This window comes from Hippocampus bargibanti, linkage group LG10 (genome assembly GCF_051943395.1).
Source record: "Hippocampus bargibanti isolate YZ-2025 linkage group LG10, ASM5194339v1, whole genome shotgun sequence".
NCBI lineage: Eukaryota > Metazoa > Chordata > Actinopteri > Syngnathiformes > Syngnathidae > Hippocampus > Hippocampus bargibanti.
Genome location: NC_142743.1, coordinates 715481 through 730966, shown reverse-complemented (window position 1 = coordinate 730966; position 15486 = coordinate 715481). Strand labels below are relative to the sequence as shown.

At 42.1% G+C, this 15486-nt stretch overlaps 1 protein-coding gene across 1 annotated transcript in view; it reads right to left on the bottom strand.

Moving 5' to 3' along the window:
* The window catches only part of LOC148892026 (uncharacterized), a 37890-nt gene that overhangs the window by 11482 nt on the left and 10922 nt on the right, over positions 1–15486 (bottom strand). The window contains exons 7-39 of the mRNA XM_089007216.1: positions 15279–15395; positions 14805–14912; positions 14614–14700; positions 14475–14525; positions 11658–11828; positions 11463–11543; positions 11323–11367; positions 10790–10918; positions 10469–10711; positions 10339–10377; positions 10239–10265; positions 10124–10150; positions 9897–9959; positions 9042–9137; positions 8913–8966; positions 8556–8609; positions 8347–8409; positions 8047–8091; positions 7116–7187; positions 7004–7030; positions 6884–6919; positions 6355–6390; positions 6173–6280; positions 5926–6027; positions 5742–5822; positions 3747–3797; positions 3615–3677; positions 3430–3489; positions 2977–3003; positions 2833–2877; positions 2412–2441; positions 1855–1971; positions 1639–1761 (exon numbers count right to left, since the gene is read on the bottom strand). Of these exons, the coding sequence (XP_088863342.1) occupies positions 1639–1761; positions 1855–1971; positions 2412–2441; positions 2833–2877; positions 2977–3003; positions 3430–3489; positions 3615–3677; positions 3747–3797; positions 5742–5822; positions 5926–6027; positions 6173–6280; positions 6355–6390; positions 6884–6919; positions 7004–7030; positions 7116–7187; positions 8047–8091; positions 8347–8409; positions 8556–8609; positions 8913–8966; positions 9042–9137; positions 9897–9959; positions 10124–10150; positions 10239–10265; positions 10339–10377; positions 10469–10711; positions 10790–10918; positions 11323–11367; positions 11463–11543; positions 11658–11828; positions 14475–14525; positions 14614–14700; positions 14805–14912; positions 15279–15395 (2478 nt within the window). The remainder of the gene's footprint in view (positions 1–1638; positions 1762–1854; positions 1972–2411; positions 2442–2832; positions 2878–2976; positions 3004–3429; positions 3490–3614; positions 3678–3746; positions 3798–5741; positions 5823–5925; positions 6028–6172; positions 6281–6354; positions 6391–6883; positions 6920–7003; positions 7031–7115; positions 7188–8046; positions 8092–8346; positions 8410–8555; positions 8610–8912; positions 8967–9041; positions 9138–9896; positions 9960–10123; positions 10151–10238; positions 10266–10338; positions 10378–10468; positions 10712–10789; positions 10919–11322; positions 11368–11462; positions 11544–11657; positions 11829–14474; positions 14526–14613; positions 14701–14804; positions 14913–15278; positions 15396–15486) is intronic.

Here is a 15486-nt window from a genome sequence, read left to right as displayed (position 1 = left end):
GACTACCAAAATAAACTTGATGGTATATATAGACGAAAAGCAGAGGGTGCATTTATCAGATCCAGGAGGCGTTGGCTGGAAGAAAGGGAAAAATGCTCATCGTACGTCTTTAACTTGGAAAAATATGAATCTAAAAAACAAACATTGACACATTAAAATTGATCCCTGGTGCATTGCACCAGTGCATTGCCAGTTGCAGATGCAAAGATGGAGATTATACGGATGGAAACAAACAAAGATGAGACACTGAAACAATTGAAACAAATCATCAAAAATGGACGGCCCGAAGTAAAACAAAATTGTTCACCAGATGCAGCAGAATATTGGAACTACAGGATGGAGTTATCTGTAGTCGATGACATCATATACAAAGGCAGTAAGATTGTCATTCCAAAGACTTTGAGAAGTGAAATGCTCAAAAAGATCCATGAAGGACATCTTGGAATTGAAAAGTGCAAGAAAAGAGCACGACAACGGATGTCTGGCCTAGAATGAATCAAGACATCACAGATCAAGTGTTAAGATGTACACTTTGCCTCAAATATCAAGCAAATCAACCGGCAGAACCACTACACCCACACCAAGCACCAGAAAGACCATACCAGAAGGTGGGTGCTGACCTGTTTTCGTGTCAAGGTAAAGATGTTCTTTTGGTCACAGACTACTACTCCTTGTGTCCAGAAGTTTGCAGACTGCAAGTTACAACAGCAGATGCAGTGATAACATGCATGAAGGCCATATTTGCTCGAAACGGGATTGCAAACCAGGTGTTTTCTGATAACGGTCCACAATTCGCCAATGAGAAGTTCAGAAACTTTGCAAAGGAGTGGGACTTTAAACACATAACCTCAAGTCCACATTTTCCACAATCCAATAGTGGAAAGTTCTGTCAAGACTGTGAAACGGCTGATGTATAAGGCAGCAGACAGTGGAACGGATTTCTACCAGAGCTTGCTGATGTACCGCACAACGCCGCTCGAGTGTGGTATGTCCCCGGCCCAGCTACTCATGGGACGTGTGCTGAGATCCAACTTACCCATCCCGGAAAACCTGCTAAAGACAAAGGAAGGTTCTACCATGACAGAGGAACACAGAACCTACCTGAACTACACACCGGTGACCAATTAGGGTACAAAGACAAAAACAGCCACATGGTCACAGAAAGGAACTGTTCTGCATCAGGTCCAACCAAGGTCATACAACATTCAGACAGAGGAAGGTGCTGTTTTAAGAAGAAACCGCCGAGATCTTCTCAAAGAACCAACAATAGCAAGTCAACGAACAGAGACGAACAGAGACTGTTGTGACACCACTAATTCCAGGACATGCTATCCGAAAATCCTCAAGCAAAGTGAAACCACCTGAGAGACTGATTGAAACAATTTAACATGTTTTTCAAATCGTATTTGCATGTTCTACTAGTGATGCCTGGCTTTAGATCAAAGGAGCATGCGCGGTGCTGCAAGTCAGTCTGGGGAGAGCCTATGAGAGCCACACATGTCAATTGCCTTCTCCCTCCAACCAACACAGCCGTCCTAATAAAGAACCTCAACTCTATCCAGAAGTGGTATCATTTACCGAAGCCGCTTACACAAAGCAACACAGTAGTTAGCGTTGTTATATTGACACCATCCTTACTCTGCATGTAGGCGATGACCCGATTTGCCACATCATCCACCATCTCGGCACCTGAGCCCGCAGAGACCCCTGGAGGCCCTGGAGGCCCCGGAGGCCCAGTCAGGTACTGCTTAAAGTTCCCACCTGTATGTCAAAACAGTTTGATGGGATTAATCACTACATAATCACAATGTAGTTATATAAATTGGACCATTGGCAACAAAAAGAACATCTCACTCTGTATGTACTCTGCAATGTATTGGCCCATTTCACTTGAACCCGAAGCACTCCAATCTCTTCCAGGTGGACCTGGCGGTCCAGGAGGTCCGGGTGATCCTCGTCTTGATGTTCCACCTTGTAGAAACATTGATTTTGCTCAAATACAGAAAAATTCTCCGAGTGTACTTCAGCTATTTCTGAGCTCAGATGTCGGCATTTTTCAATGGGTACAAACTATGACTCTTTATAGCACAGGTGTCAAATTCAAGGCCCGGGGGCCAAATCCAGCCCGCTACATAATTTTTTTCAGCTCCCGAAAGCAAATCAAACTTGTCAAGAGTCGCAAGCTTAGATTAAACACTTCAAAACACATGTGTGTTATGTCGTATTAATTGCTAGTTTATGGCAAGCCGTTGGAGTATTTCTTCGACATCCCACCTATGGACTGAATTGTCCACATCCTGGTAAAACAGTTCAACGCACCAGTATAATGTGTAATAATCAACATAAGGTTTTGATATGGATAATATCCACGGTAAACTTCACATAGCAGACATGTATTTGAATTATCTTACCGAGAGAGACTCCAGAGAATCCGGAATCACCTGTGAGAAATGCACAAATGTTTTAGTTTTGATGATCTTTTTGGTGTACTTTACCTCAATACAATGTAGTGGCGGTTTTGACCTAAAAAGAAATAAATAAATAACAACACTTGGCTAAGTCGGCATCACCAATAGTACGTACAAATAATTGCTCTAATTAACAATGCAACTCTTTATTTGAAAACTAAATACAACAGAATAGTTACCACAAGAAGAAGCCTGCATACCACAAGTGGCACTCAGAGCTGAGTTCACTGCCAATATGCAGACTCATTTCTCAAGTAAGTCAAAGCGAAAAAACTGGCTTAACTATGGCTCGTATCTTGGAAAACCATGAAAGTCGATCCATTCATATATCAAGGCGCAACTGTACAACACTGACTGCTTTTACCTGGTTCTCCTGGAGCTCCTGGCAAACCTGGCTGGCCTGTTTCTCCTATAACAAGTCAAATGGGGTGGAAGATGTATTTTTTCATCATGTATTAAATGTAAACCCACCACGTCGTTACAGTACGCGTGTATATCGTATTCATACCTTGGTAACCTCGGAGTCCTCGCTCACCTGATCATGATGATGAGAAACATGTTAGATAGGAAGTATCCTCCTTTCCTCCTCAAATTAAACAGCCATTCACCAATTGCACATCGAGCTGCCATCCACAAATAATTCAACACGGCAACACATTTCTGATGACTCAAAAAGTTATTTTCGCCGAAGCAGTACAGCTTGGTTTGTTGTCAAAAAATAAAAAGAAGGTTGCTTTCCCAGGACAGTACTGTTATACATTAAAAACAGTAATGGCAGGAAGCGGGCAGTTTCCAATGTTGTCTACTAATCGCCCACCAGTTTGTTTGTTTTTTTATTTCCTTGTAAGAATCAAATTTAAACAGGACCCAAAATTACAATGAATTGCATCAGGACACACAGCCGTGAACTAAACCGCAGCACTTGTTTGGAACGTGGCTTAATTTACAAGTATAAGTATACCTTGTGGGCCCTGGGGCCCGGAAGGTCCAGGTGGTCCTGGTGGTCCAGCAAAGAAGGTTCCTGAAACAAAGTAAAACAATGTGTGCGTGTGTGTGTTTGTGCGTGTGTGTGTTTATTGAATAAACAATCACAGGTATACGTGACAAGATTATAATTGAAAATAATCAAATAAATCCTCCACCAACCCGATGAAGGGACGAAATTGCCAGCCTCTCCTTTTGGCCCTGCGGGTCCAGGTGCTCCAATACCTGTAAACACCATTTCAAGTCAAGAATGAATCTAAAATTAAAAAAAAAGTCAAGTCCATGTTTCCGTACCTGGCTCTCCAGGTGGACCTCTACGTCCAGGTAGACCTTGTCTTGAGTCACCTATGGTGATAACAAAAGATGAACCATCATCAATATATCTTCAACTTTGCTTGCAAACACTCATCGCATCCCGTGAACATAAATGATTCAAAGTCAAGACTTTTGACCGTGGTAGAATAAAATAGACGGTTCTGACCTCATATAATTTGGACAATAAATCTTTCAGTGATTATTTAAGACAATTGGAAATACAAAAATAATGTTCTTTTCTAATCTTCTTTTGCTGTCTTTGGTGCAATTCTAAGATAAATTCCATTGATCAATTAATTTAAAAGACAACCGACACCAATGTTTTGTTTCCCAACTGACATCAGAAAAACCTTTTATAGTATCCAAAATACCCAAAACACGCAGTATGATATTTTTAGTCAAATGCAAAACACTAATAAAAATGACTTAAAGTGTCCCAAAACTACTTCAAAATGACGTCAGAAAGTTTCAAGTGTCATTTTCAGAAAGTCCCGCCCCCAGTTCGTGACGTCACGCCAAGACGTCTTGCCTTGCTCGAGAATCAAAACAATAGCTTCAGATTCGGAGAAGATGCTTTGTTGTGACTCATCCAGTTATGAATATGATTGAAATAGTTCTGAAGAGGAAAGCATAAATGTTTGCAATCGATTAAAGAAAGAAGAATCAATTGCTGCTGTGGACTGCAAATTTCCCCATTGCGGGACGAATAAAGGTATTCTGATTCTGAAAGAAGTATTTGCGTATCAATTCGAGCCATCAGCACATTAATGTAGCATCCCAGAAAATGCACAAGATGGCACCCAAGCTCCGTTGGAAATGGGCTGATTTGTCTGCTGGGAATTTGTGTCAACTAGAATCAAATAGTAGTCTTGGTGCAACACACAACGATTCGCCATCGGATTATTCATGTGTTTTCCTTCTAATTTCGCCATCAACATGAAGTTTTCAGATGAAAAAATGCATTGTGTGTCGCTTTGTCGGTCGGGGGCGTTCCAGACATGACATGTCAGTCATCGTCACCAACTCAAAAACAAGACTTCCTGAATATTCAGCGCGAGTCTTAAAACGGAAAATATAGCTATATGCCGTGGAAAATGTTTTTAAAATACACTCAGTAGAAGTCATTTGAAGGGATTTTACACATTATGGACACTACTTGTCCGGAGGTGTCGGTTGTCCTTTAAAACAAGTAAAAATTTTACATCCAGAATAGAGAGACAATAGGAAATGATGACTGGAATTAAAGAGTTTGGAGTGTATAATGCAGGAACAGTATCTTTACAGTATGCCAAATACAAATATTTGCTGATCAGCAAACCCCTTTTCCTATAGAACACTAAGTTCTACAGAGTGGTGTCACAGATAGAGAAAATCACTCCACTTGTAATCCTTTAGATCAGGGGTGGGCACTCCTAGTCCTGGACGGCCACCCTCCTGTATGTTTTCCAAGTCTCCTTGTTGCAACACACCTGATTCAAATGAGCAGTTTCCACGTAAGGCTTCCGCAGAGCTTGGTGATTATCTAATCATTTGAATCAGGTGTATTTGGAGTCGTGTCTTTCCTCGGACGGCCATTTTGGCGGCGAAACCACAAAATGATTACTTGTACGCAACAAATTCATAGCTGACTAGCTTTGAAATCACTCAAGTTAATTCTAATTCATTTGTTCAATTATTGTTCAAGTGAATATAAACAGTTATTGCAAAAACGTTGATTACACATGACAATTTGACATTTCGGTCCAGATGTGACCAAATTAACACGTTATTTCCTCTCGCAAATTAACAAATTGTAACAACGTGCGTGTTGTTACAAAAATACGTACGTAACAACTGTCCCCATAACATCATGGGTATGTGAGTGGTTGGGTTGTTTATTGGGTGGTTGGATGGATGGATGAAAAATCATTTGGTGGAACTCCAAACTGGAACTAAACTTCTTAGGACATTTGACTTTTGAGGTTCTGGACCTACCAGGAGGACCTTGAAGACCTGGAGCTCCCGGTGGCCCTGGTGGTCCCGGTGGGCCCATCACTCCAGCCGATGAAGACAGACCTGTTTGGAAAGAATCGTGAATCTCAGTTCTACAATTGTGACATTCTAATTTTGATGAAGGCTTTGGTGGTACGAGAACCAAGGAAACAGGTGCAGTACTTACTCCCAGTTCGTGTTGAACTAACAGTTTCTGAACGTGTGACGCTGATGCCAGCTTCTCCTCTCTCACCTCTAGCCCCTTTCTCTCCTCGGTCTCCTTTAAGACCTTAACGATTATATCAAAAACCTCTTCTCAGAAAGACAAGGCTATGCTGCAAAGAAATGACTCAACCTTGCCATTGTCTGTCGTCATCTCAAACTTCAGACCATCATTGTATATATATATATTCCAAAGATGTATTGTATTCTACCAGGGTTTCCGGTTGGACCCATGGGACCAGACAAACCAGGAACTCCAGCACGACCTGGAGGTCCAGTTGGTCCTGGTGGTCCTGGGATTGCCACCGTGTCTGAGCCAGCTTGAAACAAATTCAGAGATAGACAATATTTACCGTTTTAAGTTCTTTCTCTTTGCACCAACGTAAAGTCTTACCTGCAGAAATGACTCGACCAGCTGGACCCATTTCACCTGAATGAACAATTTTACATTTCTTTGTCAAAAGCATGTGTACAATTACATACGCAATTCTTCCACACAATAAAGCACCAAAAGCGTTCAATTTATTAAAAAAACGCGCCATTATACCCCTAAGAGAAGAGAGACTGTAACTCTCCTTATATTCCCCAGTGAGCTTTTTCCCCGTTTCTGTTCCAATACCGTCTCGTGGTGATTCTTATCAGGAACCACTTGTAATCGAAAAGGGTTCTGCCTGACATGAACTGACGTGCAGTCGCCAACACACATTCATACAGACAACTACTTTGTGAAGTCTGCGCAGCCATTATGAAGTGAAGATAATGCTAGACCGCTGCATTGTACCAAAAGTTTTGTAACGTTGCCTCATTGACGCAGTCACACAAAAAAATATAAACAGTGTCCATTTTGTTTTAATAAACGTAAAAACGGCCCTCGGTCACACTGACATGACCCGGGAGAGGGAGATTTTAATTTTGTCTTTTACCTTTTTCACCAGGCTGTCCTGGGATTCCAGGAATTCCTGCAGAAATGGATCATTAGCAATCATTAAAAAAATTATATAATTTGGAATTCTTCAGCGGCGGTATTAAGATATATTTCAAACCTGGTGGACCTTGATTTCCTGGAGGACCTGAAAAAATATGTACGTGTCAAGGGAAATGAATTAAAGTGCGATCGTATGGGGAGAAAGGAGCAAGATTCGACAGTGTGGGCACCTGAAAGACCGTCATCTCCAGGAAGCCCAGCTGATCCCCTCGTCCCAGGAGGTCCCATTGAACCGACCTCACCTGCAATTTATACACAGGCTGTTTACCCCTTCGCGAAGAGTGGACACCTCATCATGTTATCCGGTTACAGGGTGCATGAAAGGGTTAAGAAAGGAAAAGGTTTTATTTTTTTGCACCAGCTTCTTGGTAATTTTGGGAACTGAAAAGTATCCATCCATTTATCGATCCGCTAAATCCTCACTGGGGTCACGGGTGCGCTGGAACATATCTCAGCTGACTTTGGGTGCTAGGTGCGGGACACCCTGAATTGGTTGTAAGCCAATTGCAGGGTACACGGAGACAAACAGCCATCCGTGCTCACACGCCTTTCTTGATACTTGCACTATGTACAGTTTTTTTTAGGAAACGGTTTTGCACATTTACAATATACAGTTTACATGTTTATTTTACTATGCTTAGAATCTCTTGTTTTCTATCATTTCACCCCGCCCCACCCACAAATTTCCCCATTGTGGGACGAATAAAGGGTTTCTGGTTCTGATTCTGACTCACACCTCATACAAATTTTGGAGTGATCAGCCTGCAATGCATATTTTGGAAACATGGGAGTACTGGGAGAAAATCCATGCTGGCCCGGGAAGAGCATGCAACCCCCACACATTTTATTTCTTTTTTGATTTTTTTTATTTATCCATTTATTTAATTATGTATCTATTTATCTATTTATGTATGTATGTATGTATTTATCTATTATTTGTGCATGCATGCGTGTGTGTGCGTGTGTGTGTGTGTGTGTGTATGTGTATGTGTGCGTGTATGTATGTTTGTATATATGTATGTATATGTGCGTGTGTGTGCGTGTGCGGGTGGAGGGACGGACGGACGGACGGACGGATGGATGCATTTATTTATTGCTTACCTGCATTTCCCTTGGATCCCTTTTGGCCCTCTCTTCCAGGTTCACCTTTATAAACACATCAGTCAAACCAAAGTCACTTTTTTTCTTGCGACTGATCATTGATATTGCATAATCTTAGGTATCAAAAGATTTTAGTTCATGAATAAATGGGCATAAATGGCCTTACTTAGCTATCCAAACTGAGCATATCGGACATTAGGTGTTCTTCATACTTTTAAAAAACAATGACTTGAGTCACTCAAGTGTTCATGTGCTTCTCGTATATATTTAGCTCCCGAGGTTCTCACAGACGTTCCGTACCTGCTGGGCCACGAGGTCCCCTCTCTCCTAAAGCCCCTTTGATTCCGGGCAATCCCGGTGTTCCTGATGTTTCAGTTTAAATACAAAGTTGTCTTTAGTTTAACACAACACTTGGCTGGTCAAATCATGTTGACAGTAATGACAGATTCGTAGGTTGACGTGAAAGTACTGAAAGGAAAATGAATTCAATATAAGTGCCTGAAGCGAACCTTTTTGTCCTGGATATCCACCGTCACCCTGGGAACCTTTTGGACCAAGAGCACCTGGAGACATTTACAGTTTAATTTGGTTAAATTAGCGATCTAAATCACATATTCTATCAACTTATTGAAAGTCAACAATCAATAAACTATGAATGATGAACTGATCAGAGGCCTTTTGGCCCATCTTGAATGCCTCCGCACATACAGTACTTCCTGTGTAGTTCAAATTATGACTGAAGAACAACTGATGTGCTTCAACTTGGAAAGAGAGTATTTACATTTCCATGACATATTTTTTCATGATTAGTGACTTAATTTATTACTTCATTACGTTCATTCACTGATATTGACATTTCTGCTAACCTTTCAGTCCCGCTTGTCCAGGAGCGCCAATCGGTCCCATATCACCATGAGATCCTGTCCAAGTTGGATTTCAGTATTAACGAGTGGCCACCAAAACATGAAAATGGATGACGATTCAGCCATATTTACCTTTCTCTCCTTTCTGTCCAAAACCAGGCTCTCCTCGGGGGCCTGTTGGCCCATCCAAACCCTTTGGACCTGGAAATCCTTGAAGACCCGGATCACCTATTCACACACAAAGTTTTCGATACTATCTAGGGAAACTAAACAGCTGTTCCCATCCAAAGTATGACCGGTCTGTTGTAATTTTCCTGTAACTCTGTCAACTTAAATACAGTCAAACAAACTTATTTGTATGTTGCATGGTAGTTTGTGTGATTTTCGACATTATTTTATTCGGGCTTCGACAGCAAATCAAGCATGTCAAGTTCCGTAATGCTTGCTAAAGTCCGAACTAAAATTTCAAATTGTCATATGTAAATCACAATAACAGTCATTATTTGGGGTGTATTCTGTCTGTAATATGTGTTGCGGATTAAATTCATTCTAATGGCTTCCCCAAATTCAGAATGACCCTCGATGGGAAACCGTAACTACAACGTGGCACGCGGCAAAAAAGTTGTTTGACACCCTTGCGTTACATGGTTATTAAGCAACGGACCGGAAACCAGGCTGCACATTTTGTTCGTAAGCAAGGTCTCTGCGGAAGTTAGCTTCCCACGGTTCATTGCATGAAGACCTTTTCATAATTTTGTCGCAGATATCCGGTCATTATAATGATGTTTACGTTATAAAGGTGTTCGTTGTCAGTAAACCCGCCAAATGGAAAGAGAATAATGTGAAATCAGCAGTTTAAAATGTGTTACAACGTCATCACAGTTAAAAGGTCAACGGGATGGGTTGAAACAAGGTTCGACTATATGGAAAATACACGTTAAGACTTTCAAATGCTCGTTATGACACATCATATATGACCAAAATTACCTGTGCTGCCCTTTGGACCTCTGGGTCCTTCTGTTCCTGGGTTACCCACCAGTCCAGGAGGACCTGAGGAATGATAGCGTGTTGAACGCATACTCGGCCATCATTCTATGAGGACTGACTCAGCGTGGTGATATTCTAACACCCACTACGTGCCAAGATGACTGAAGAGGTGCGACAAATGTATGCTGTGGTTTCATTTTAGGATGGAAGCAGTCCCCAAGTTTTACCTGGGAGGCCAGGAAATCCAGCATCACCTACCAGAAATAAGACATTAATATATTATGTGGTTCTTTCTAAAACAGTCTTGACCACACAAATGTTTGAGACTGATTAGGGTTTCACCTTGAAGCCCAAGGACACCTGGATCACCTGTGGATCAACAATGCGACTCATGAAGCGCATAAAAATAATTGCGTTCAGATTTTCTTCAGGTGACCCATACCTTTCATCCCAGGGTCTCCTTTAGCTCCTTTCAATGAGTCTACAAATAGAGGACGTTTGATTCACATCAGACCATGGAGCATCATTGCCTCTTTGTTGTAGCGCAATATATTTCGGATGAATTTTCGAACCTCTAAAAGCATCAGAGCGTAGTTCACTTCTGACCAGCTGCTGGACAGTTCTTTGAAAGTCCTCCCCTGAACCTCTTGCAGTCCCTAAACCAATACCGTTATCGGAATAACTCTTGTCCGTGTATTTGGAATCCAGCGGATCAACAATGTTGATGCCAGAGAGCCGACTAGTCCTCGCTGACGCAGCACCGGTGATGGCTTCTACAGCTTCAACTCGCTTCCTGAGACGTTTCACTTCCTCACCTTGAGAGATCAAAATCAAAAATGAGACATGATTGAATTAGGGGGGGGGGGGGGGATAAGATGCAAGTCTTGTCTCACTCAAAGCGATGAGGCCGAAGAGGAGACCGAGAAGAAGGAGGAGACTGAGCAGGATGCCCAGCAGCCACTTCCACCAACTGCAGCGGCAGCAGCGGCTCAAGCCGAAGCACGAGCCGTCGTTGCACATATCTGATGAGTACAAATTCAAAGGAGTCCATTTTGTAAATGAGCACTATATATTATGGAAGACTCAACTGCCAAAACATTTTCCAATCATCTTACATTTGTTTTTATTTTCAAAACTGGGTTCATATCGGCAGAAAAGCTGTGACCAAATTTGGCGAGCTGCACCAACGTTCTTGTTTTCGCTTGCAAGTGAAAAATGGTTTTGCTTGTTTATTTTTGTTTTAATGTCACGACGCAGTTATCTTCGACATGGTACCCGACATGTATCCAATTTGTTTTTCATTTGGAAAGACTCAAAAGTAAGGATAATCAATGTACTGATTGGTAACGATACAGAAAAGTCAAAAAGTAATACATTTTACAAACCAAAGCACACTATGATGTAACAGTGGGACATTTTACTTTACCTGCGCAGCCAACTTTATCTTTTGACCCATATTTTAGTAGTGCAGCTGTGGTAAATAAAACAGGAAGTTACTGACAAAAATAAATCAACCGATCAATAAATACATGGTCTCGTGCCCCGTAATGTAAAGGCTTGACGTACCGTTAGCATCCCTTTCGTCATTCATTGTGCCCATTGAAAACTTGTGTTTCTCTCTCATCAGTGAATCATCAGAGTAGGTCGCTGAAAGAGAACAGAGTACACATAATTCCACTTGGATTGAGTGTTTACCATCTCCATAGTTTATTGTTCTGCATTGCTTAAATATGCTTGCAGTAAGTAATTCTCAAGTCGTACCAGCAGATATTGAAGATGTTGCAGGAGCGGCAGACATGAATTGTTTTCCCGTGTCTTTGGTCATGACGAGTCGCTCTGTTTCCTTTTTGACAGGTGTATTGTCCTTTTCTATCATCGTAAATGTATAATCTTTGCCCAAAGGTTCATCAATAGAAGGACTGCTGGGACGGGCTGCAAGAGAAAGGGATGCAGGTCAAATTTGCAGAATGTAGTTATTTAATACATCTCCAAGAAAGATATGACAACAGACAAACTTGATAAAATGCAAAGAAAGGAGTGGTATAACATATCATTTATATTTTTTTTAAGAATCAAAAAGATCAGCTCTACTGTATCGTAATTTTGACACTCTTATCTGGCATGTCTTTCAAGTCAAAATCAGGACTGTATTCTTCTTTTCCTTTCGGCTTTTCCCCTCAGGGGTCGCCACAGCGAATCAATGTCCTCCATCTATCCCGGTTTTGTGCATCCTCTTCTCTCACACCAGCTACCTTCATGTCCTCTTTGACCACATCCATAAAGCTCCTCTTGGGTCTTCCTCTCGGTCTCCTGCCTGGCAGTTCAAGACTCAGCATCCTTCTCCCGATATAGTCACTCTCTCTCCTCTGGACATGTCCAAACCATCTCAGTCTGACTTTCTCTGCAAAGCCTCTAATATGAGCTGTCCCTCTAATGTACTCCTTCCTGATCCTATCCAACCTGGTCACTCCCAAAGAAAACCTCAACATCTTCAGCTCTGCTACCTCCAGCTCTGCTTCCTGTCTTTTCTTCAGTGAAACTGTCTCCAGTCCAAACATCATGGCTGGTCTCACCACTGTTTTATACACTTTTCCTTTCATCCTAGCTGAAACCCTTCTAGCACACATCACACCTGACATTTTTCTCCAGCCGCTCCAGCCTGCCTGGACACGCCTCCTCACCTCTTTTCCACAGTCTCCATTGCTCTGGACAGTTGACCCCAAGTACTTAAAATCATCCACCTTCTTTATCTCTTCTCCCTGTAGCATCACTCTTGCACTTGGATCCCTCTCATTCACACACATATATTCCGTCTTGCTGTGACTGATCTTCATTCCTCTCCTTTCAAGGGCATATCTCCACATCTCTAGTTTCTCCGCCACCCGTTCCCAGTTCTCGCTACAGATCACAATGTCATCTGCAAACATCATGGTCCAAGGAGATTCTTGTCTAACATCGTCTGTCAGCCTGTCCGTCACCATAGCAAACAAGAAGGGGCTCAGAGATAACCGCTGGTGGAGCTGTGGGTAATAAATTACCGACTCTCTAAGGTACAACATCAAGCCCAGCGATCTGGAGTCTTCTGCAGCTAACTGACCCTTATGGCATTCCTTATGCCACGAAAGTGTGGCACACCTGGAAGATAAACACACCCAGTGGAGGATGGTGTGGCGTCCGTAAAGACACTTTTGTGCTGTTCCAGTGGCACCTCGGCAATCTGATCCGGGCCTCACATGTCCTGAATGTGGCAAGATTTGTGGCTCCGGAATCGGGCTTCACAGTCACCTACGGTGGCATAGTCGCCAGCAACGATAACCACTGTCCAATACACCACAGGAGAAGGAACCTATGTCATCTTTGACTCCGATGGACTCCCAAGGAGGAGGAAAGTGTGTGTGTGTGTGTGTGTGTGTGTGTGTGTGTGTGTGTGTGTGTGTGTGTGTGTGTGTGTGTGTGTGTGTGTGTGTGTGTGTGTGTGTGTGTGTGTGTGTGTGTGTGTGTGTGTGTGTGTGTGTGTGCACGCGTGTTTGTGTATGTGTGACAGCTATGAAATTCTCTGCAATGTTGGTGTTAAAATGATGAATTGTTCATCTTTCTCGCGGTTCCAGCGAGACTTCTGTGAATTTGACTGAATCACACAAGCACTTTAATCCCACCAGGTTAGCTTTGCAATTATTGTGTTTATCCCACGCAATTCCTACGTGAGAACTTGTTCAAAGTGTGTGCTATTTGCCACCTTGGAGAATGCAATGACTGAGTCGTAAGTTAACCACGACGTGTTTCGCCATATTATTTTCCACAGACATTTGTTGCAAGATAACTGCTGCGGCACGAGCAGCCCGTAGCTCGCATCGACTTGCTGACCACCGTGTCACATTGAAGTTTCGAACAGTGTCCACCGTTCAACTGTTGCTAACCCCAAAGCATCTGTGAATCTAACTTTTGGGATTCCTTGGGTTTTAATGCGGCTAAAGTTGCACACCACTAAGCATGTCCAGTTTACAGGAGTACCCATGGTGCCTTTCCTTTACGTGCTCTGTTTTTGTAAATGCTGTAGTTGTTCCTAACTTATGGGTTTATTGTCACAAGCCCATTCTTTCCCAAAGTAGCACGAACCACTTCATGATTGCTATAGTGGCTAAAGTATTATTATTTATTTAATTTCGTTCGGTTTTAGTTTTAATTGTGTAGTTTTGTTTTGTACAGTGTTATGATTTTGTTTTTCTGTGTCACCAGCAGGCGGCAGAGGAGGGCCTTCCCTTCAGTATTGAAGTACTGACTGTCAAAGAGCCTTCTTGATCTTGACTCATGAGTTTGTCTCCAAGTGTTGAACTGATAGATTTATGCCACATAGCTTCTTGCCTCATTTTTTGCATTTTATTGTGTCAATGGATGGATGGCAGGATGTCCTCGATTTTGTGTCCGTAGAGGTTTGGCTTATTTTTTTGTAACAAGTTATTTGTATTGTACTTTCTTTGGCTTTTGCATCTCTTTTTGGTTTTGATTGCATCACTGTCACATGTTGTACTTTATTCAGCCTTGCACACAAACTGCATATCTCGTCATGATTTTTTTTACCTGTGGTTGTGCTGATTGGAGGGTTCGAGACATTTTTTTGCACTCCATAAACTGAGGGAATGAAAGAAATAATGACATTGTGATATAAGGGAAGTAGTAAGGATGTAATAAAAAACACGAGTCTTGAAAATTGCTTTACCTATTTCAGTGTTCCTTCCAGCCGGAGAGATGGTAGCAGGAGGGCTAGCGGTACTGATGAGGTTATTCTGAACACCATACACTGGCACTGATAGACCCAAAATAATCACAAACACATTCAGCAATTGGTCTTATACTTGAAATTCTTGGTCTCGAATGAATTATGACAGAATGTTCACCAGAAAGACTGACCGGTGCTGCTGACAGTTAGTCCACTGTGTACAGGGGGAGGGCTAAAGGCCATATTCTTCTGAACACCGCCTCCGCCTCCTGCTACTCCCCTTCCTCCTCGCCCACCTCCTAGATTTACCAATATCAAACAACTGATCAGATCCTGTTAATTACAGTAAAATACCTCGACACACAGAGGACATTCATCCCAGATGCATTATACTTCAGACGTGGATTATTTTGTAGAACAGAAAGGTCTGACCCAATTTAAAAAAAACATATTTTCAAAAATGAGGCACTGAATTCAGGCCAGTTTAGGGGTAATGGTGAAAATGTCAACGTGCAGAGATACCTGTTATAAACCTTCTGCGTATTTATCACATGGGATGACTCTTAACGTGTTAATAGTCTATTTCAAGAGTGGGACAGTTATGCACATATGTTATGTTATGCACATACACATGGATAGCCACATGGATATGTTATTTGACTGACCTGAGTGGTAAATGGTAGATGTGGTGCTTAAGTTGTTAGGACTTGTGTGGTAGCTGTAAGTGCTGTTCACACTTCCAGGCCAAACACCACCATAGTGATCTGGAGCAGGGGACAGACCTGGCATGGAGATGAGAATTCATAAGCATACGAACTCTTACGATTTATACTATATTTTTTGAATTGCAAAACCATAACAAGATGAAGGGGC